Here is a 23,809-nt window from a genome sequence, read left to right as displayed (position 1 = left end):
AGTACGCACAGTTTGATAACTTTTTGAGCATGGTTCCAAATTGCTCTGCAGAATAGTTGGATCTATCCACTGTCTACCAACAATGTATTAATTTCCCAGTTTTCCCATATCCTCTCTAATATTTGTCATTGTCTTTTCCTGTCATTTTAGCCAATCTGAGAGGTGTGTAGTGGTATCTCAGAGTTGTCTTAATTTGCATTTCTCTGATCAATAGTGATTTAGAGCACCTTTTCATATGACTAGAAATTGTTAAAATTTCATCATCTGAAAATTGTCTGTTCATATCCTTTGACCATTTATAAATTGGAGAATGGCTTGAACTATTATAAATGTGAGTCAATTCTGCATATATTTTAGAAATGAGGCCTTTTTGATACATAATGCAATCAATCATTGTAGTCCAGATATATGTTCATGTTTAACCTGAATTTATTTTTTTCATATATTACATACTGCTCTTTTCAGTAAGCAAACCTTCAAAGCCATGTGAAATCACATTCTTAGATCAAAAACATAGACATTTATATTTTGGGGCCCCACCCAAAACATTTTAGTCACTTCTACATGTATATCCTTTTATCTCCCATGACATTTCAAAACTTCCATTTTCATTGGTTTGAGGATTCCTGTGTCTGTGAATAATCCCTAAAATGTCTATGCCTTTATGAGTTGCTACACACATTAAAGACTTGAGAATCAACTTTGTCATGATGAGATGCTCAGAATTTAGCCAAATTGGCAGACATATCTACTGGGCTAAAACTTGTAAACTACCATTTTTGTTGGACCTTCCTGAACTTTCATTCTGCTGACACAGCTTTTAAGATCCTAGGACTACCTCTATTCCACAATAAAACATCAGAGTTGAACATTAGTGGAGTGTTACATATTCTTTCCTCCTGCCTCCCCTCTCAAATTCCAGTAGATTGTACTTAATTTATCCAACCAAGCACTACCTATCTCTCTGAAGTCCTAGAAACTAATGGGTTTTGGGTATTTTCATTAATTTATCTTCCTGCCAAGTAAAGATTTAGTAGAATTTGATTTTCTACTATGTGGAAAGAGAATGAATACTCTTAAAAATACTCTTAAAATTAGGCTTTTAGCTAGCCTTGCTGATTGTTCATCGTAAATATTCATTAGTTATGTTCTTTCTTCTTTATTACCACAACAAGATCTCTAATACAACCTTTTGTTTGAACCAAGATAATAATTCCCTTGACATTTTTACTTTCTTCCCTTGTATAATTTTCCCACACAAATTAGGTTTCTAAAAAATGTAAATTTAATCATATTCACATTGTCTAAGCTCTCCGCACAGTTTTTTGAATCATATTACAATTTAACATGGATTTTGATTCTTTTCATCAGTAACTGTTCTTATCTCTTATTTCATTTAGATTGGTTGTCCTCAGTCTAACTGCTTTTGTATGCTTCTATAGGGAGATTAGGATAAATTATAAAATCCTACTTTGAAATTTTTGTTAAGTAATATTAACTGGACCTTCACTGCAGCAAGGCGATCAATCCTTTTATACCTCTTTAATTGATTTCCTTGCTCATTAACCAAAACAACTATTTCAAATCTTTTCTTTTTTCCTCAAGCACTCCCATAACCCCTCTCAGGTGAAGATCTTGCTTCATATTTCATTAAAAACAAGCAAAGACATTCACTGAGAGCATTCTCTTCTCCCCTTCTCCAATTTTACTCAAATCCCTTTATCTGCTTTTAGCTCTTTCTTTACCATCTCACAGAAAGATAGGGTGTTTTCTCCCCTTTTCTAAATCTTATGCAATTGACTTCTGACCTCATCATTCACATGAAATTTGCCTCTCAAAGTTACCAATAACTTCTTAATTGGCAAATGTAACAGTTTGTTCAACCCTCATCTTTCTTGGTTTGCCTGTAACCTTTGATACTATCCACCTTTCCCTTATAGTCTTTCCCCGCTGCATTTTGTTTACTAGTTTCTCTCTTGGTTCTTCTCCCACCAGAGTTTGACCAATCCTCAGTCTCTTTTGCTTGATCTTCTTCCAGGTCACATCTACTAGTCATGGTTGTCTCCCAGAAATCTGTCTTTTACTTTTTCCTCTTTTTGCACTAATAGCTGGGGATAATGGAAAAATTTAACTTTTGTGGAAGTGGGGCTTGAGCTGAGTCTTGAAAGAAGCCAAAGAAACCAGGAGGTGGAAGGTAAGGAGTCAGAGCTTTCCAGGCATGAGATAATAGTGAAGGACACAAAAGGTGATAGGTCTAGGATTGTGTTGATGGAACTATTAGTAGGCCAGAGGAGTCAGATCAAAGTCCATATGCTAGGGAGTAAAGTGCAAGAAGAAAGGAAGGAAGGTAGGAAGTAGCCAATTGATGAAATGCTTATTAGACTTTGGAGATCATATGGAGCTACCAGAGCTTTTTAAATGGGAATAAGGGGTCAGAATTACCCTTAAGAAAAATCACCCTAAGCAATAAATTGGAAAAACATTTTTACAATCAAAGGTTCTGATAAAGGCCTCATTTCTAAAATATATAGAGAATTGATTCAGATTTCTAAGAATTCAAGCCATTCTCCAGTTGATAAATGGTCAAAGGATATAAATAGACAATTTTCAGATGATGAAATTGAAACTATTTCTACTCATATGAAAAGGTGTTCCAAATCATTATTGATCAGAGAAATGCATATTAAGACAACTCTGAGATATCACTATACATCTTTCAGATTGGCTAAGATGACAAGAAAAGATAACGACAAATATTGGAGGGGATATGGGAAAACTGGGACACTGATGCATTGTTGGTGGAGCTGTGAACGTATCTAACCATTCTGGACAGCAATTTGGAACATGCTCAAAAGTTATCCAACTGTGCATACCCTTTGACCCAGCAGTGTTTCTACTGGGATTATATCCCAAAGAAATCTTAAAGGAGGGGAAGGGACCCACATGTACAAAAATGTTTGTGGCAGCCTTGTTTGTAGTGGCAAGAAACTGGAAACTGATGAATGCCCATCAATTGGAGAATAGCTGAATATACTGTGGCATATGAATGTTATGGAATATTATTGTTGTATAAGAAACGACCAGCAGGATGATTCCAGAGAAGCCTGGAGAGACTTATATGAACTGATGCTAAGTGAAATGAGCAGAAACAGGAGATCATTATACAAGGAAACAAGAAGACTATAGGACAGTTAATTCTGATGGACATGGCTCTCTTCAACAATGAGATGACTCAAACCTGTTCCAATTTTTCAGTGATAAAGAGAGCCATCTACACCCAGAGAGAGGCCTGTTAGAACTGAGTGTTGTTCACAACATAGCATTTTCATTTTTTTTTGTTATTGTTTACTTGCATTTTATTTTGCTTCTCTTTTTTGTGCAGCATGATAATTATATAAATATGTATGCATATATTGGATTTAACATATATTTCTACCATGTTTAACATATATTGGACTACTTGCCATCTAGTGGAGGGCATGGGGGAAGAGGGGTAAAATTGGAACAAAGGGTTTTGCAAGGGCTAATGTTGAAGAATTGTCCATGCCTATGTTTTGAAAAATAAAAATCTTTAATAAAAAATAACACCCTAGCACCTGAATAGAGAAGAAATTATAATGGGGAGAGAGCTGATGGAGACCAACAAACTATTAGGTCCATATGAGAGATATTGTGAAAATAGAAATGTAGATAGAAATGGTAACAGGTTGTATATGGGAGATGGAGAGTTTGAAGATAATACCAAAATTGTGCGTCATGGTGACTAAAAGTATGATGGTACTCTTGAGAGTAATGGAGAAACTGAGGACAGGGATGATCCTGGGGATAAAGATGAATTTTGTTTTGAATTTATGAAGTTTTGTGGGGGAGCGTGGAGTTGAAATGCCTATGGGATATCCAGTCTGAAGTATTTAAGGGGCACTTAGCAATGTATTTGTAGCATAAGAGAAAGAGAGAGAGTAGGATTGGATATATAGGTACAAGAATCATCTGGACAGATCTAATTGAAACTATAAAAGCTAATGAAATCACCAAGTGAGATAAAGCAAAAAAAAAAAAAAAAAAAAAAAAAGAGGGCCCAGGACAGAGCCTTGGCCTTCAGACACAATTAGGGCTTGTGATTTGTAAGGGACAAAGGAGACTGAGAAAAGTGGTCAGACAGATGAGAGATAAACCAGGAGAGAGTGGAATGACCAGATGCCTGTTACAGGAACTATTTAGGAGGAAAAGTCATTAACAGGGTTTGATTCTGTAGAGAAGTCAAGATGAAGGACTGAGAAAAGGCCATTAGATTTAGTGATCAGGATTTTTGGTAACTTTTGGTAGGGCTTTTCATTTGAATGATGAAGTCAGAAACCAAATCCCAGAAAGTTTAGAAGAAAGTGAACAGAGAAGTGGAGGTCCTTATTGTAGAGAGATGCTAAAATGTTTTTTCCTAAAATATAGATCTGATTATATCTCATTAAAATATAAGAACTCTGTTCAGAATTAAAATATAAAGTCCTCTTTTGCTTTTAAAACCTTTCACAACTGATCTCTATCCTACTTTGCCAGACTTCTTTTATATGATTTCTTTTTCTATACTCTATTCTAGTCAGACTGACTATCTTGCTGCTATTCCTTACATACCACATGGCGTCTATGTTTTTGTCATTAGCTATCCACTGGTTCCTCAGATGTTCACTCAGTTCAGACACCACACAGAATCCTTTCCTGTTTCTCCCAGCTGCTAGTATGTCATCCCTCTCAACTATCTTTTATTTTCTGTATATTTATATAAATTTATTTTCTTCACTGAGAAAATGTAAGTTACTTGAAGTCAAGGACTGTTTTATTTTTGTATGGGACATAATAGGTGCTTAATAATTGCTTATTGATAGATTAATTGATGAGATCCTATTTCATGATGCAGTAGGGTGATACTCTTATTTAAAATAAATTTCTTGATATTTCAATGTTGAGGGCTAATTAGTTGGCAGATCTAATTAGATGATCATTGTTTGACTTTATGATGTGGCTGAAGAAGCTCTCATATTGGGAATAGAAGGATCAACTCTGCCGTTTTCCAGTTTGCTTATTGTTCACATTCATATTCTTTATTTCCTGATATGTTCACTAGAATATTTTTAAACTTCTTACCTATTTTATGAGAGTTCACTTACTTAAAACTAGATAATGTAATCTATAAATTCACTTAATCCACAAGTAAATTGTAATTAATTATGAATCTTAGAAAGTGAATCAATAAAAAGAGGGCACTGTCAACTTTTCTGTATTGTGGATTTCCCACTTGGTCTGTTAAGAATGCAGGCATTCCTTTTATGTAAGCTCATTATATACAATTTCTTTGGAAACAGTTTTATATAATAAGAGCTTAAGGAATTTTCAGTGTTTTTTTTTTTTTGTTTGTTTGTTTTGTTTTGTTTTGTTTTGTTTTGTTTTGTTTTTAGCATTCTTTTTTTTTTTTTTTTGTGGAGTTCCAATTATTTTTCTCTTTAACTCCCTCATTGAAAAAAGGCAAACAAATATAATACCCATTATCATGTGATGTCATGCAAAACATTTCCATATTTTCCATATTGCAAAAAAAGCAAGAAAAATAAAAAGGCAAAAAATTGCTTCAATTTTTCTCATTAGTTCTCTTTCTCTAAACATGGATAGCATTTTTCATCATTAATTCTTTGAAATTTTCATAAATTATTGTATTAATCAGAGTAGCGAAGTTTCCCACACATGATCATCTGCGCAATTTCATTTTACTTTGCATTAGTTCTTATAAGTCTATCCAGGTTTTCTAAAATTAAGGATTTTTTTTAAGCTGGAGTACATAATGCAAAACAATATCTAGTGGAAAAAATGTATTTTAGAAGTCTAGTTATTCTTTTTTTTTTTTTTGCTTTGAAATTTTTATGTAAATCATTATATCCAGATTGAGTTTTTGCAAGAATATGCATACTTTTAAGAGAGGTACTTCAGAACCCTGTTTCATCCAGAACACAGTTAAAATGGGCATATGTTGTGATGAAGAGAAATGGTTATGTAATTTGATATATGATTAAGATCATAGCATTATTATAATTTCAAAGTCATAAATGAAGTACTTTATTCTAATGAAAGGATAGAAACTAATTTATTCATCAAAAGATTCTCAATCTGGAATTCTCAAACTTTTTTGTATCCCTATGTCACTCTGTTAAAGTCTATGTACTCCTTCTCAGAATGATTGTTTGTTGTCTACATTCATATTTGAAGATGTAATTTTTTTCCCTACCAAATTCTGAAATCTATCCATGAATCTTTTCAGAACGCCTACATTAACCAAAAATTCAGACAGGTTGGAAGTAGGTTAAAAAGTAGTACAAAGAGGTTGGCTCCTCAAAGTACAGCCAGTAATAAATTTGTCATACATTAATTACTCAGGAATAAAGGTATGATTCTGCATTCATTTCCTTGTATCCCTTGGACTTAGCATAGTGTCTAGCAGATGGTGCTTAGTAAATGCTTAATGATTGACTGATTATAAACAATTCTGCTTAAAAGAATGATTCAGATATGTGTTTAAAATATATTTTATCATGTTTTGTGCTTAAAATGATTTATGTACAGTTAAATACAATAAATACAATATTTGGGAAATAAGTATGATAAATTTTCATTTCTTTTTTTTTTTCTTTCTTCCTTTTTTCTTCCCTCCCTCTCCCCTTCCCCCTCCCCCTCTCCCCCTTCTCTCTCCCTTTCTCTCTCTCCCTCTCCCTCGGCAATTGAGATTAAATGATTTGCCCAGGATCACACAGCTAGGAAGTGTTATGTATCTGAGGCTGATCACTGTGCCCCCACATTAATTTTCTTATAATTTAAAGCTTACCAAGGAAACCTTTCAAGACTCATTGAACATCTTTCTTAAATATGAATATTGTTTCCTGTCTTAGTATAATACATTATAATTTTGTCCTTGATGACTTAGGATATCATGGGTTACCATTCAGTCTTCTGTATAACAGAAGTTAACAGAAAATTAATCTGAGGGCATACTTTGGACGTTTTTCTTCTGGCATAGGATTATATGTTTGCTTTCTAAAACATTTTTTTTTTTCTCAAAGGCAACTATATTCAAAAGAATTTTAATCAATTTGATGAGGGTGTAGCCCCCTTTAAGATTCCTTTCCTGATCTCCAACTTCCTTTCAGACTGACCTTTGATTTACAAGATCTGGTCAAAACCACCCTTTTGTATTCCAAGGGGAGAGATCCGGATCTGAGCCAGTTTGAGCTGTACCCAGCCCCCATTCTAATGATCTGCTCAGGTAGCCCAACCCCCACTTGTTGGGTTCTGGACCTCAAGGAATCAATCTACGACTCCACCCACATGCCCCTTCAAGCAAATAAAAGAGCCAAGCTGGAATCATCTCTTGGCAGAGAGTTGAAACATGCAGGCAACCATGCCTTGCATCACAGACTCTCTGTCCCACCACTTTTGGTGTATTTCTTCCTCTTATCTAAAACCTTTTACTAATCAGACTTTAAACCTTACTTCCAAACCCTGCAATAAACCTCTTTTTATCAATCTAGGTTTTTGGGCCTGTAAATTCATTTACAGGGGACTCGCGCTGCCTCTAGAACTCATTTAACTTTGTATCCTTGCACCGAATTCAAAAGGGTTGCAGGGGAGCTCCGTTTGACTCCCTGTACCCCAAACCTGCCACTAGACCTCAATTAATCCTAATTTTAATGAGGTATAAACCTCGTCATTGGCTATACCTCATCATTATTTGCTTCCCTGACCGGAAATCGAACCACCACTGTGGGAGATTGCCGAATCCTAACCACTAGACCACCAGTTTTTCATTGAATAGTTTTGATCAGTCCAATTTGTTAGCTCTTGGCAGGCAGGAAATAGAGATCTGGACCTGAAGTTAGGAAGAGCCAGATTCAGATATGAATACAGACATGCAATAGCTCTGTGACCCTGGAAAAGTGACTTAATCTTCATTTGCTTCAGGTTCTTTTGATATGAAATGGAATTAACAGCGCCTGCCTTGCAAAACTATTGTGAGGATAGTGCTTAGTATAGTGACTAGCACATGATAGGTAGTATGGAAATGTTTCCTTCCTTCTTCATGTTTCACCAAGATTGTTACATATAAGTACCCAAACATATATAATATGCAATATACAATGATATATGAGTAATTTTAAAGGCATTTATAAAAATTCATCTATATTTAAAAATTATTTTTAAAAAAGGTTCAATTGCAATGAAAGGTTCCATTATTCCTCATCTACCAAGACGTCATTTTAGTTCCTATGGTCAACTTCCAATGCCCCTCTCCTTGAATTTATTGTATCAAGAATCAACCCCTCAGCTTTCTGCTGGATTCACTTCATGTTTGTTTCCCACAGAAACAGGTGCAGTAATAGTGGCTTTTCCTACCTATTCAAATTGAGAAAATTTCTCAAGAAATTCTTTTATAATAGTGAATAAACAATGCATGTGTTCAAAGTTATTTTGATTACAGATGATTGGGATTGTAATCATTTTTCTGGTCTCTTCTATGTCACTGATTTCTACTTTGTTACTAAATATTGTGCAAGAAAAAACCTTTATTGCAATTGTTATATTATGACTAGAGCACAGAAAAGTTGAAAATCTTTTAGTAAAGGTGAATATGAGGAAGTGAAACAGTAATTTTGTGAGAACTTTTTTGTTACCCTATTCAGCCCTAGTTGTAAACTCATTTTTCAAAAGAATCAAACTTTCCAAACCACTCTCTGCTCAGCAGATTTAAAACTATATTTCTATTTAAAACAGTTTTTTATTAAACTTTTAAATTGAAAATACTGTTACACTTCTTCAAATACAGGAAAAGGACTACTTTCTTTTAATCACTTTTTAATAGTATTTAAATAAACCATTAAGTAAGCTTTTGGGGGGGGTTGGCATTATGTTTTTTTAAAGTTTTGGTAAAAGTAGTTTCTTTGCTAAGAGTCTTAAATATTTCCTTCCTTACCAACATTAGCATTTTCTCTTTTTCTTTTATGCATGAAGATCCCCGAAAATCTTCTCTTATTCAATCTGAATCTCTTCTGATGAAAATGCGTTCAGTGGCAAGTGATGAGCTCAATATGATGATGCAACGAAGAATGAGCCAAGAAAATCCTATTCGGGCATCTGAAGCAGAACTCACACAGAGACTTCAGAGGCTCACTGTGTTAGCAGTTAATAGGCTCATTTATCAAGGTAGCTACACAATATAAAATCAAGAGGGATTCAATACAGTTTTAGATGTTTATATAGTGTAGCTTTTTTAGTTCCCTTTTTTTTCTAAGGTATTAAAAGAAAAGCTGAATTTGAGACACATCTTTTTGAGCTCTCATCATTGGCAAAATTTATTCCACAAGCATCTATTATCTACCATACACTATGCTAGGCACTGGGGATTCAAAGACAAAAATAAAATTGAAGGCATTTGTATTTACCTGGGGAGAATATTACCATAGAGAAGCAATGATACTGATACAATGTGCTATTTCTTATATACTTAAGATACAGCGAGCACAGCAGAAATTTAATTAGCTTATGCTACTTATTTTATTATTTTATTAAATTAATTTATCAAACATCTGGGTGTCAAACTTCAAGATATTAAGTCCTTATGTTTATAGTCTTGTGATCAAATACTACACAAATATCTAGAATAAATAGTTTGTGAAAGAGTTAAAAATTAAATAAAGTGTTTGAGAAAATACCACAGAAGCAAAGTAAATTATTGCCTCCTTATTCATTGGTTAGATTTCTGGTACTTTAGCTATTTAGCATACAGCTATAAACCTCAGTCATAGAAAAAGACCTGTGAGCAACAAGAAAAATAGCTACAAAATTTGAATGCGTCTCAGGACTTTGCCAATTAACTTTAAAACTAAGGTTGTCGAAGTTTAGTTATCACTGAAAAACTTCAGTTCTGCCTTAGATTATAATGTATCATGTATTATAATCAGTAATGTTCTGGAATTAGCCTATACCTGCTTGTAAGAGCTGAATGTTAAATTTTTAGCATGAACAGTTACATGTCAGAAACTGGCAAAAACTACAAATCAGGGCTTACCTTATAATTTTTTTTGGATTGTCTAGATTTTAAAAAGTGATGGAGAAAATGTGGCGTTAACTATTTATCAGGCTCTTCTTGATTAGAAGCAGACCTACCACAGTGACAAGCCATATTGAGTATAAAACAAAAGCAAGACTAACTGGAAATAATAATTTCATGAGCATAATTATGAGGATTTTTTTCATATAGTGCCAAATTATCACATGCCTGTGGGGTGCTCATTTTATTACAGCACAGGCCACTTGGGGTAGTGGAAAGAGCATGTAGGTAGAATCAGTGCTTATGATTGAATCCCTCTGTGATCTAGGGCAAATTATCTAATTTCTTTGGACCCCAGCTTCATCGTCATCAAAAATGATGAAGATGATCTCCAAGATCCCTTCTCACTCGAGATTCTATGATCCTGTCTTTATAATGGTGACCACATGTCATTATAAGTTTATCTGTTTCATAAATTGAAATTTCCTTGTATGAACTTTAAGAAAAATAGCAAATCAGATCTCTATATAGAAAATGAATAAAAAGTCCAAAGGCAATAACTGTCATGCATTAATGCTATAGAATATTTTGATTATAACCTTAAATATTCAATTGAACCAATATCTCTTGAATGTATATTATGTAATGAGTCCTCATTCTCAAGTAGTTTCCAGTCTAATACAGAATGTAAAATTAATATACCCCACATAGTATAAAAGGTACTGCTTGAGATAGAAGCCCAAATGAAAGTTAGATCATATTTGGATATTCTGCTTATGAGATTTTAAAGCATTATTCTCCAGTAAACCGTGCTGTAAAGCAAACTGTGAGTTATAATCCCATATGGGGTCTTGTAACCAAATATGGGGGGAGGTCTCAAAAATTTGGCAACTGTGAAAACTATCAGATATTCCACCAAGATTTAATTCTTTATGTAAAAATAAACAAGCATATATCTCATTAATGTGCAATTTTCCTTTTATCTTTAATTATATGTGCATCAAAGAATTGTTTTAAAATAAATTTTTTGATGACTATCAGTAAATGTTTGATTTCTATACCTATTTTTATATATCTATCTACTTCGGTCACACAAAAATTTCAGACAAAAAGGGATCATGAGTGGGAAAAGTTTAAGCCCTACTTTACTCAGATTTTGCAGAATTGTAAACTGCTTCTAAACTGACCGAATGAAGAATTTTTTATAGTTTACAATCTTGATTTTAATAGTTTCCTTACAAATAATTCCCTAGAAAGTTTTACTCTGGAGTTTTATTATAACAATTTTAATTTATATTGTGGTAGTTTCTTTAAACAGTGTACCTTTTTTTTTTAAGCCACTCACAGCATTACTTAATTTGATAGTACTTTTGAAAATTGATGTGCCGTGTAAAGCTAGAGAAATACATTTATTGAAATTTATCAAATACTCTTTGTAGTCTGTAAGCTTGATTTATACTATAATCATATGAATTCAGCCATTTTAATATTTAGCACATTTGAATAAGTTTAATTATATTTTCAATCAGAATTGTAACTTAAAAGAAATAAAATTTTTATTTAATATAACTTAAGATGAACCAGTTTTTAATTATTTAGCTTCATAGAAATGCTTTATTAAGTAAATTTCTAACCCAGCTAGAATATTCTAGTGCTAGCACTACATCTCATTAATATAGATTGGGTGTCAATGACTTAATTAATTTTTGTTTTCTCTCTATGCTTATTTTTCTATTAAAAGAATTGAGTCCAGATTTTATTGATATTCTGAGTATACCAGGGACCACAGCTCAAAGCAGAACCTCAAATTATGAGGCTGGAATTTCTGAAGAGGAAATTCAACATGAACACCTTTCCAATTTGAACCCATTTCAGAAAGAAATGTTAATGATTATGGTAGAAGGAATGAGAATAGCACTTGTAAGTAATTGTGTGGAGGAATGGAGGTTTTATCTTTATTATGTTTTCAGAACCTATTTCTTTTGGGGTTCTCTTCCATTATGCCTTCTGATTCTGAGGTTGCTTAGATATAAAAGTAATAGATACCTTAGTTTCCATGCTCATTTACTCTCCTCTAAAAAAATATTACCAATGATTACTAAGTCTGTACCTCAGGGAATCTATTTCCTAAATTGTAGTTGAATGGGACTAGCCAAAGCTGGTCACTAATATAAGTATGATAATATGTCCTTCCTTTTTTCCTTAACTTTTCTTTTAAAAGTAATTAAAAGCTGTAACTGAAAATTCTATTCTTAAACTTTTTTTTTTTTTTTTTTTTTTTTTTTTAATGTTAGTGATAAGAATGAGCTATTATTGTACAAAGTAACTCACTGGTAAATTCATTCTTCTCTTAAGGGCTCAAGTAGAACAAGTACTCCCAGACAGCAGTGGAATAAGATTCTGTTGTCTTGTAAAGAAACCTTCCGCATGCAGCTTGGGAGACTCTTAGTACATTTATTGTCACCAACCCGACCTCCCCAAGAGAGGAAGCAAGCTTTTGAAATAATGCATCAACCAAATCATCAGGAAATACTGCGAGACTGCCTCAGCCCATCTTTACAAGTAAGTGTCTCAGTAATTAACATTCACAGAGAAATTACTGAAATCAAAAATGCAGTCTAATATAGTAAATGGCCATTAAAAAAAAAAAAAGACTTGAGCTTGAATCTTGCTCATATATTTGCTAACAAATCATATCACTTCTCAGTTTTGATTTCCTTCTCTATAAAACGGGGATAATTATAGCGCCTACTTTGTAAGGTCACTATGAGATCAAATGATGTGTAAAATACTTTGTTAACTTTAAAGACCTGTATAAATGTTAACTAGTTTTATAACTACATTTTTATTATTATTAAAGTTGAATTTTTAAGATTACAAGTATCCTAGTTAATATGTAGCAGGCTAAAAATTGTGTGTGTGTGTGTGTGTATGTATTATTTTAGTAAAATTATTATTAATGTTAAATAATATACTAAACAGCATTCTGCTTATACAACTCCTTCCTATGCCCAGTTAAGATTTGGGAATCTTTTAAATACCAAAACCAAATTCAGTGAAAATTTATTTTATTCTGGAGATTTCTCTGGAAAAGTTTTCATTTTTAACATATGTTACCCAAGTATCTTATTATACATAATTTATATTAACCCTAAATTTGTGGCATATGAAATAGATTTTTATTGAATGTGTTCTTAAATGTGTCCCGAAGTAGAACACTTGAAAGAATTTTAAGTTTACACATTTTAGTGAATATCTTTATACAGTTTCATGAAATTAAAACATACTTAAAAAGACATAGGAGAAGACCTGAACATAGAAACATATTTCATCATATTTTACATCTGGGAACAACATGTTCTATATTAAAAGCCATGAATCAGCAATAATAGTAGTAGTAGCAATAGCAGTAATAATAGTTGTAATGGTAGTAATTATAATGGTGATGGTGGTGGTGGTGATATTTATTGTAAAGATTCTTATAGTAGTAGCAATGATAATAATGACGATAATAATAAATTTACATTTAGGTAGTTCTTTAGTGTGGTTTTTTTTTAAGTTTTTCTTATAGAGACTCATTGACAAATATGAACATTTTAATGTTTAAAGAAATCCAATAAGAGAAGATTAAAAATGAAATCACATTAAATATGCCTCTTTACAATGTAAGCTTATTGAGAGTTGAGATTGTCCTTTTCGAAATAAAATTCCTAAAGATAGTACAGTGCTTGGCACATAAAATACTTTAAAATCTAATTATTTTTAAAGATCTATATTAAAATGATAACTGCCTTCTGTTCTTTTCTGTGTAATCCTAAAAAAAAAAAAAGTTTCCTTGCTGTTTTTTTTTCCTTCCTTTGTTTTTGCATGACATTCTCTCTCTCTCTCTCTCTCTCTCTCTCTCTCTCTCTCTCTCTCTCTCTCTCTCTCTCTCTCTCTCTCTCTCAGCAAGAGGGAATGGCACTGTGATTAAAATGCTAGACCTGGAATTAGGAAGACCTGAGTTCCAGTCTCAGCTAGTTTGGGGAAGTTTCCTCAATCCTAAAATGGGGATCATTGGCCCTCATCTTACTGGTTGTTGAGAATAAAATGAAAAAAATATTTGTAACATACTTAACAGTGCTGGCACAAAGTTAGCATTTCACTCTGTCATTTCACATCTTCATAGATTTCTCTAAATCTATCCTTTTTGTTATTTCTCATGGTCTAGTAGTATTCCATTTTATTCATATATCATAGTTTTTTTTTAACTGCTCCCCAATTGATAGACAACTACTTTGTTTCCAGTTGTTTGCTGCTTACCAGAAAATTCTGCTATAAAATATATGAATTTTTCCTTCTACTCTTGATTTCTTTGGCGATATATGCTTTATAGTGGTATCAATTGGTCATAGGGTATCATATCACTATTTGGAGGTGTATTTCCAAATTGATTTCACATCCTGCAGAATTAACTCAAAACTTTAACAACAACAAATTAGAGTACCTGTTCTCACATTACCTCTCTAAACAGTGGCTACTTTCCTCTGTTGTCATCTCTGCCAATCTGTGTAATAGTGAGCCTCAGGCTTATTTTAATTTTCACGTCTCATGTTGTTAGAAGTATGAAACATTTTTAATATGTATTTTTTTAGGTTATACATGTACATTTTTTTTTACATATTTCAGTGTTGAGAGAGAAAAATCAGAGTAAAAGGGCAGAATCACGAGAAAGGAAAAAAAAATAATGCTTTGATTTGCATACAGTCCCTATATGCTGGATGCAGATGGCATTTACCATCTAGTTTTATTGAAATTGCCTTAGATGACTGAATTGATGAGAAGAGAGAAAAGTTTCTTCATAGTTGATCATCACACAATCTTGGCTCTTTCTGTATACAGAATTTTCTTGTTTCTGCTCACTTCAATCAGCATCAGTTCATGTAAGTCTTTCCAGGCTTTTCTGAAATCAGCCTACTCATCATTTCTTGTACAATAATAATATCCCATTACTTTGATATACTGTAACTTATTCAAGCATTCCAACTCTTTGCCAGCACAAAAAAGCTGCTACAAACATTTTTGTACATGTGAATCCTTTCCACTCTTTTATGAACTCTCTGGGATACAGACTTACTAATGGCATTGTTAGATCAAAGAGTATGCACTTTGGGCCTAGTTCTAAATTGCTCTTCAAAATGGTTGAATCAGTTCACAATTTCACCAGCAATTCATTAATGTGCCAGTTTTCCCACATCCCCTCCAACATTTATTATATTTTTCTTTTATCTTAGGCAATATCATAAGTGTGAGGTGATACCTCAAAATTGTTTAAATTTGTACTTCTTTAATCAATAGTAATTTAGAGCATTTTTTCATATAATTATTGATGCTTTTAATTTCATCTAAAAACTGTTTTTATCCTTTGACCATTCACCAGTTAGGGAATGATTTGTATTATTATCAATTTGACCCAGTTCTCTATGTATTTTAGAAATGAGGTCTTTATCAGAAAGATTGACTATGTAAAAATTGTTTGCCAGCTTTCTACATCCCTTTTAATCTTGGTTGCATTGGTTTTGTGTGTGCAAAATCTTAAATTTAATATAATCAAAATTAGTCACTTTGCATTTCATAATGTTCTCTTTTTATTATTTGTTCACAAATTCCTCCCTACTCTAAAGATCTTACAGGTAAATTAGGTATGAAACATTTTAATGTGGTTGTTGACTTGAGTTTCTTCCATAGAAAACTATCTGGTCAGTGATCAGGAATTTTTTTTAATATGCAGAAGAGAACAAAAAACGGTTTAAAATGATGTACAAAGAGGATAACTGTCAAAATAGCACACTGAACTTATCAGATACTTGAAAAGAAGAGCAAGCTATATGTAGTAATGTAATATAAAGTCACAGTTTCACATGTGATCCCATTATCCTATTTTTATTTTGTATAAGGAAATGTCCTCTGGACAAATTTTTGACAATTTTAAGAAATAATTCTTATGCACTCAAAATGGGTATGGAAATCTATCTTGTCCTGCAGAGAAAGTAGGAGGTGAAGATAATAAAGAAGGGAGAGGGTAGTAGGAGCTAGAGCATATTGGGTGATGGGATGGTCAGAAACAGTATTGAGAAGAGTCAAGGGAAGGGACAGGAAGGAAAAAGGAGAATAGAATAAATAAGGGGGGGAAGGGGAATACAGTTAACAATAGTAATTGTGAAAAGAATTTTGAAGCATGTTTCTCTGATGAAGGCCTCATTTTTCAAACCTAGAGGGGCCTGAATCAAATTTATTAAAAAAAAATTGGGATCCAATCATCAACTGATGAATGATCAAAAGATATGAACCATGCCCAAAAGACTATAAAATCATGCATATCATTTGACTTAATATCACTAACAGACATGAATCCCAAAAGAGATTTAAAAAAAGGGGGGGAACTTATATGTACAACAGTATTTATAACAGCTCCTTTCTCAGGGTAAAGAATTAGAAATTGAGGGAATGCCCATCAATTGGGTAATGACAGAATAAATTGTGGTATGTAATTATGATGGAATACTATTTTTCCAAAAGAAATGGTAAGTGGGATGCTCTTCAGAAAAACTTCCATGTACTTCATGAGCTTAAGCAAAATGAAATGTACTGCACACAAAGCAAGAACAATGTTGTAGGATGATCAATTGTAAATGACACTTCTTTGTGGTCTTATACAGGGCAGAGTTAGTTTCCAAGTTACCAATAAATGAAATAATATTTGAAGAGCTTTGCTGTCCTTAAAACCCTGTATAAATGCAACCTATTAAATGCAAATTAGTAACAAGTTTTGCTCCAAACATTCATTTGTAAGTTAGTTATTTGGTACTCAGAATAAATTTCCCCAAAGTAAAATTAAAATTGATGGTTTTATTACAAATCCTCCAAAGACTGCTTAATATATAATTTAAGAGAAATACTGTTTGCAGTGGTGTGATTTTCTGTCACTAAAGTTTTAATTAGAAATATATAGTATTCTGACTGCATTAAATAGTCTTGTGAATTAGCCTGGGAATGTATCAGACATCACATCAATAATACTGATTTCTTTTATATACTTCACTATTAGCATCTGAACTTTTCCTTTGAACTTTGCCCCACTGTTGGTGAATAGAGATAATAGCCATTTAGAATGTGAAAAGTGTAACTTAGGTATTAATGTCTCAATAGTCATGCATTTAATTTGAAAAATTAAATTTTTGATATTTTCTTCATGACTCATTATAATAATTATGAACATATTTAGAACTATAAATTTAAAGCTACTACAGAAGTATCCCAGAGGTAACCTAGTCCAATTCCATCATTTACATAAAGTAACTGAGCTAATTTAGTCTAATCCCATCATTTACATAAAGTAACTAAGTCTTATAAAGTAGAAGTGATTTTTAAATATGGGGAGTAAGTAAAAGAATCAGATCTGGTGGCTTTGTGCCATCCTACAGTAATACCCTCTGGGTTCACTATTGTGTACTTAATTCTCATTTCTCCCAATGCTTGGAAGAACTGCTTGGACTTGAGATTGGACCCAAAATTTCAGTATTATTTCAGACGTTATTAGATATGGTAACCATGAATTGATCATTTAACCACTCAGAGCCTTAGTTTCAAACTCTATGAAATGAGGTAATACTCCATTACCATTTTTTTTTAATCTGTTCACTCATTTGTCATCCTCATATTTGGGGCGGTTTTAATCTGCTGTCCATTATAATTAGGCTAGAGCTCAATGAAATAACCACATTTTTTATCCTGCAAAGTCATTACATTGTAATCTAAAGACTTCTTTCCTCAAGAATGGAGTAAAGTTTGTAGATTTCATGAAAGGTATTTTTCTGGCAGTGCAGTGTTATTTTTACTTCCTACTCTTTCCTGATGATTGATGTGGTGAGTGATTTGAATTATAGAAAAATGAGTGTTTCTTTCTGTAATTTTAGATTAATGTTTCAGTAGTATGGCAGCATCAAAATAAAAACTTATGCTTTGAAGATTTTTAAAAATTATTTTTAAATGTAGAATTTAGATGGAACTTAAAATTTTCTTTTTCAAGTTAAATAATGTTTCTTTTAAGAGACACATAGCTAAAAATATTCTAGTCATTTAACATTTTCTTAATTTGCCAACTTGGCAGGGCTTCTGCTCATAGTCCATGTGTCTCTGTTGGTCAGGTAGCAGCTGTCTTTTGCTTAATTCATAGTGTTCTGTTAAACACTCATCTTGCTGTTTTCACCATTACATATGCTATTTTATGCTTTGGAAGAATGACACAATATGATTTAATATGTTAATTTAAAGATCAGTAAAAAGTGTAGTGGTCTGTTGTTTTCAAATTAGATTGTTAACATTTCACAGAATCATAGCATTTTAGAATTGGAAGAAATCTGTGTCCATCTAGACCAGTCTAACTTTGTTTTTTGTTTGTTTGTTTGTTTGAAGAGCCTTTACAATGTACTTGACAAGTAAGCGTTCATTCAACTTTTGCTTGAAAATTTTTAGTGAGAAAGGAACAAGTTACTTCCCAAAACAACTCATTTCATTTTTGGTTTGCTCTATTCATTAGGAAAATTTTCCTTATTTCATACCTAAGTTTGCTTCTTTATAACTTTTACCTTAAAACTGAACAAGTTTTATAGATTTATAACATAACTAGAAGAAATCTTAGAGGTCACCTATTCTGGACATCAAATTCATAAATGTGTGCACTAAAGTGTAATTGGGAAATGTTGAACAAAATAAAAATATAATACAGCATAGATAATATTACTTTGTGACTTTCTAAGTCAATATGCTTAGTAACTTATCCTCTAGGGATCTGTTTCTGTTTGGGTTTGATATCACCAATCTAGTCTAACACTCTCACTTTACAGATGAGGAAACTTAAGTGAGGTCAGGTTAAGTGGCTTGTATAAGCTAACATGGGTAATAATGACAGAGCTAAAGCTTGAAACTGACATCCTCTAGCTATTAACAGTATGCTCTCTTTCACTGGGCTATAGTGCTTCTAATCTCCTCCTACTTATATAGTCCTTTAAAGACTGCTTTTGTGGCTCCCCCAAATCTTCCCTAGGATGGACATCCCCAATTCATTAAATCTGTAATTGCATGGCTCTTCACAACCCTTGTTCTCCTTCTCTGAGCATTCCTAAAACTCTTTTAACTAACTCCTTCCTAAAATGTATTGTATCATGAAAAGCTAGAGAAAAACATGTCAGCTTCCAAAGGAAGGTCAGGAACCCAGGCATAAAAGCCCTGAAGTATATTAGTAGATGTGTGAGTGGAGAAGTGGAGCATAGACCCAAGATAATATGAAGTTAAGACCACAAGTTTTTGGTGACCAAGTGGGTAACCTCAGAGAGCTCACAATTTAATACAGAGACAAAATTGAATGGTAGGGAAAGGAGAGGGAGGGAGAAAGAATTGAGGAATAGAGGATGACAAGTAGATTGTAAACCTGAGTGGCAGGTTTTCTCAACAGTAATAGAGAAATTGGGAAGAAAAGATTTGAGGAAAACATCATGAGCTCAGTATGTTGAATTTAAGTAGTCAACAAGGTAATCTAATTTGGGATGTCAAAAAGACAGATGGAAATGTAAGACTAGGGGGTCAAGAGAGAGGTTAGGACCAGATAACTAGATCTGAGATTAGATGGGAGCTAATGTGATCACTAAGTAAAATTGCACATAAAGACAAGAGGGCTCAGGACAGAGCCTTGGAGGACAGCCTGTTAGTGGGCATGACTTGGGAGAAAGTCCATCCAAAGATAACTGAGACTTGTTCTTACAGGTTAGAAGAATCAGTAGAGAGCAGTATTGTGAAAATCTGAGTATCAAGAAGGAAGATGTAGTCATCTGGGTCAAACTGCAGAGAGGTCAAAAAGAGTCATTGGTAAATAAATGCAGAGAGAGCAATTTCATTTGAAGCTGTCAATGATAGTGAAAAAATTTTGTACAACGAGAGAGGTGCCAAATATTGTAAATGGTTAAATATCCAAATATTCTTGTGGATATCACATCTGTAGATGCAGTTTATAAATATTCCATAATCTGACAGGTGATACTGACCATTACTTTGGCTGAGAATCACCCCATGCCCAATTTACTAATGAACTTTTAAAACATATCTTGGCTGGTTCTGGTGACAACAGATATATAATCTGTCTCTAGATCCATACTGAAAGGCTTTTAGGACCTTCTAAAGCTTGTGCCCTGCTGAAATAGAGAAGAGGGAATGAAGCTGTGCTTTTCTTAGTATAGAAAACTCCCCAGAGAAGGAAACTGCCTCTGGGAATGGAGGTCAGCACCTTCTAGAGTAGTGCTGTCAAATTCAAATAGAGATAAATCCTTGCTTTGCATATTGACTCAGAAAAACCACAGTTTGGCATTGTCTATATTATACTTTTATTTATTTTGTTAAGCATTTCCCATTTATAATTTAATCTGGTTCCTACAGAGAGATTTAAGTGATTTGCTCAGCATTACATAGCCTGTGTGTGTCTGTGATTATGTATATGTATATATGTGTGTTTATGTCTATTTGTATATTTGTGTGTGTATACATATATATATATACACACACATACATACACACATACATACACACATAGATACGTGTATTCGTGTGTGTATGAGAGACAGACAGACATGGAATTTAAAGCCAGCCTTTCCTAACCTCAAAGCTGGCTTTCTGCTACTTTATGTGGCCTTTTTGGCATAGCCTTTGAAAATCCATAGCCATCTCCACAAGATATAAGGCATTGCAATATAAGACTGTGGTTCTAGTTAAATTATTAATTTTTAGTTAGCAAGATTGACCTTTGGGTCAATGAAATGTTTTCATTGTTTTTGCTAACTTCTCTTTCTTTTTCCCTTTTCAATTTAGGATATTTTTAAAATAAGTTTTATTTTGTTTCCCTCTTTTCTACCCCTCTTTGAGAGTCATCTATTAAGATACAAATTTTTTTAAAAAAAGAAAAAGTTCAGCAAAACTAAACAGTATATTAAAAAACCCTCTGGTATTATATATAGTGTTGCAACCTATATTCTCCCATCTCTGCAGTGAAGGGGGATAGAGGCTTTATCTCTGGGACAAAGGTGGTTATTATTATTTCATAACATTCAATTTCAATTGTTTTGTTGTTGTTGTTCTTTTGAGTTACATTGTAGTCATTGTGAAATTTTTTTTTCTATTTTCACTTTAGAAAAGCCTTCCATTCTTCTAACCATATTCATCTTTCCCTTACAGTTACAGCAGCATTCTATTTTTTTACCATATTTTTTTTGCCTTTACCCATTTGATAGTCATGTACATTTTTATGTAGTCCTTTGCTACTATAAAAGATACCATTTTAAATATTAATTTATCAAATTAATTTAAATAATTATATGGAATGAGCTTTTATAAGGTTGTTAAGAATTTACATTTCTTTTGTGAACCCTCAGGTTTAAATTAATTTTTAAAATGAGGAAACACATGCCAGTTGTTCCAAGCTTCAATACAGTTTTAAGTTTCCTACTTTGTACCAATTTTCACTTTGTTCAAATAATGAATGAGTTTGCAAAATATAGTCTGTTAAATTCTAATTTCATTTGTTCTTTTCTTTTCTTTTTTTGGGAGAGGGTGAGGCAATTGGGGTAAAGTGACTTGCCCAGGGTCACATAGCTAGGAAGTGTTAAATATCTGAGGCCAGCTTTGAACTCAGGTCTTCCTGACTTCGGGGCTGGTGCTCTATCCACTGCACCACCTAGCTGCCCCTCATTTGATATTTTTCTAGGAGATTTGATTCATATTGAGATTGTTTGAATAGTGCATTTATAAAAAATGGTCCCATTACTTTGTTATATACATTTTTGCTATCATTTTTTTAGATTTCTTAATGCAAAAAACTTTCATTATTTAGCAATTTTGCCAATACTCAAGTTCTGCTGACAACTGATGGCAACCTTTTTTGTTAATATTTTTTTTAAAGAATAATAGCTTTTTATTTTTCAAAATACATGCAAAGATAAGTTTCAACATTTACCCTTGCAAACCTGTGTTCCAAATTTTTCTCATACTCTCCCTTCCTTGTCCCTCCCTTAAACAACAAGTAATCCAGAATGGGTTAAACATGTGCATTTCTTCTAAACATATTTTCACATATATCATTCTGCACAAGGAAAATCAGCTCAAAAGGGGGGGGGGATAAAAATAAAAACAAGCAAACATCAACAACAACAAAAAAGTGAAAATACTATGTTGTGATTGACATTCAGTTCCCATAGTCCTCTTTCTGGATATAGATAGCTCTCTCCATCAAAAGTCTATTAGAAGGGCAACTAGTTGGTGTAGTGGACAAAGCATCCATAAAATCAGGAGGACCTGAGTTCAAATCTGGCCTCAGACACTTAACACTTTCTGGCTGTGTGACCCTGAACAAGTCACTTAACCCCAATTGATTCTCTCTACCTGCATTTTAATAAAAACAAAGCTAATAAAAGAGCTGAAAAATGATTGCCCTTTAGAATTCCAGACCAGCCTATAACTTTTAAAACTTTCCTTGTTCATGTACTATAAACTTTAGAAAGAATGTTTTTTCAGAGCTTTTAAAAGAACTTATGTTCTTATCATAGGGGAAACAATTAATTAGACCTTAATAAAATTTTAAAGAAAAGGGTAAACAGTCTTTATTACATAAAAGTCTTTATTACATGTGTATTTTATGATGTTTTTGTGGGGGGTTTTTTGTGTGTTCTTTGTAATCCAATTCAATTCAGCAAATATTTAACTATCTATTTTTTCTTTTCATCCTATCCCTTTCTTTTGTAGCATGGAGCCAAGTTAGTCCTTTATTTAAATGAGTTTTTGCATAATCACGAAGAAGAATTAACTGAAGAAGAACTTGCCACAGCAAGATTATTTATGAATATTTTAAAATTATCTGGTCATAAATGCACTCTTCCCAGTCTTCCAACAAAATCAGACTTCCTAAAAGTAATCAAAGAGGTGAGTCAATATAAATAATATATTGTAGTGTCTTCCTTTCTAGTATCCCATGTTGGGTGCCAAAATGTAGTGTGCTTTCTAGAGCCCCCAAATTGGAGTATCAAAATATACATTCATTATCTGATTTGATCTTCCAAAAAGAGATTAAATATAGTGTCCAGACTAGCTCTCTGGAGGATTTTGGGACCAGCCTTGGTCTTAGTGGAGGAGTGAATTAGGCAGGAGACTCATGAGGATGGTCAAAGATGGAGTCCTTACTTCAAGTGCTCTCAGCCTTTAAATACCTTGGTTATGATTACCACTAAGCTCACTAAGTATATGCCAACTAGAGAACTATTATATAATTACATCATACTGAGCAAATGCTAACTATAAGCACCCTGCTATTGATATTAAAATGCCTTTCTTTACCCTAAGTATCCATTGCTTCAAGTAGAATACAGGTGGTCACACCCTCTCTGACTTCTCAGGAAGAGTGAGAACACCAAAGGGAAGTAGGGAGCCAAATCAGACGTCAGCTGGTTCTCTATGGGCTGAAGGATTTTATACCTTACCCAGAGTTCTCCCACTATCTGCGGCCCTCTACACTATATTTGTAATTTAAATAGATTTAATGTAATATAAGAAATATACATAGATGTCTACATGTGATATATAGATTTTTTTAAGAAAACCTATCACAGTTTCACATGATAAAAAATGTCATCGTTCACCTCAGTATTGCTT

At 33.1% G+C, this 23,809-nt stretch overlaps 1 protein-coding gene across 4 annotated transcripts in view; it reads left to right on the top strand.

The window, feature by feature from the left end:
* Window positions 1-23,809, top strand: part of LYST (lysosomal trafficking regulator) — a 190,755-nt gene that overhangs the window by 109,873 nt on the left and 57,073 nt on the right. For 3 of the 4 annotated variants that reach the window (XR_012481323.1, XM_074262462.1, XM_074262461.1), the window contains exons 29-33: window positions 8,244-8,405; window positions 9,046-9,237; window positions 11,826-12,004; window positions 12,440-12,646; window positions 22,907-23,083. Coding sequence is in view for 3 of the 4 variants with exons in the window: in XM_074262462.1 (XP_074118563.1) it covers window positions 8,244-8,405; window positions 9,046-9,237; window positions 11,826-12,004; window positions 12,440-12,646; window positions 22,907-23,083 (917 nt within the window). In the remaining variant the exon portion in view is untranslated. The remainder of the gene's footprint in view (window positions 1-8,243; window positions 8,406-9,045; window positions 9,238-11,825; window positions 12,005-12,439; window positions 12,647-22,906; window positions 23,084-23,809) is intronic. The other variant, XM_074262463.1, reaches the window with a different exon arrangement.

Source organism: Sminthopsis crassicaudata, chromosome 4 (genome assembly GCF_048593235.1).
Source record: "Sminthopsis crassicaudata isolate SCR6 chromosome 4, ASM4859323v1, whole genome shotgun sequence".
Lineage (NCBI taxonomy): Eukaryota > Metazoa > Chordata > Mammalia > Dasyuromorphia > Dasyuridae > Sminthopsis > Sminthopsis crassicaudata.
This window is presented reverse-complemented; position numbering and strand designations above follow the sequence as displayed.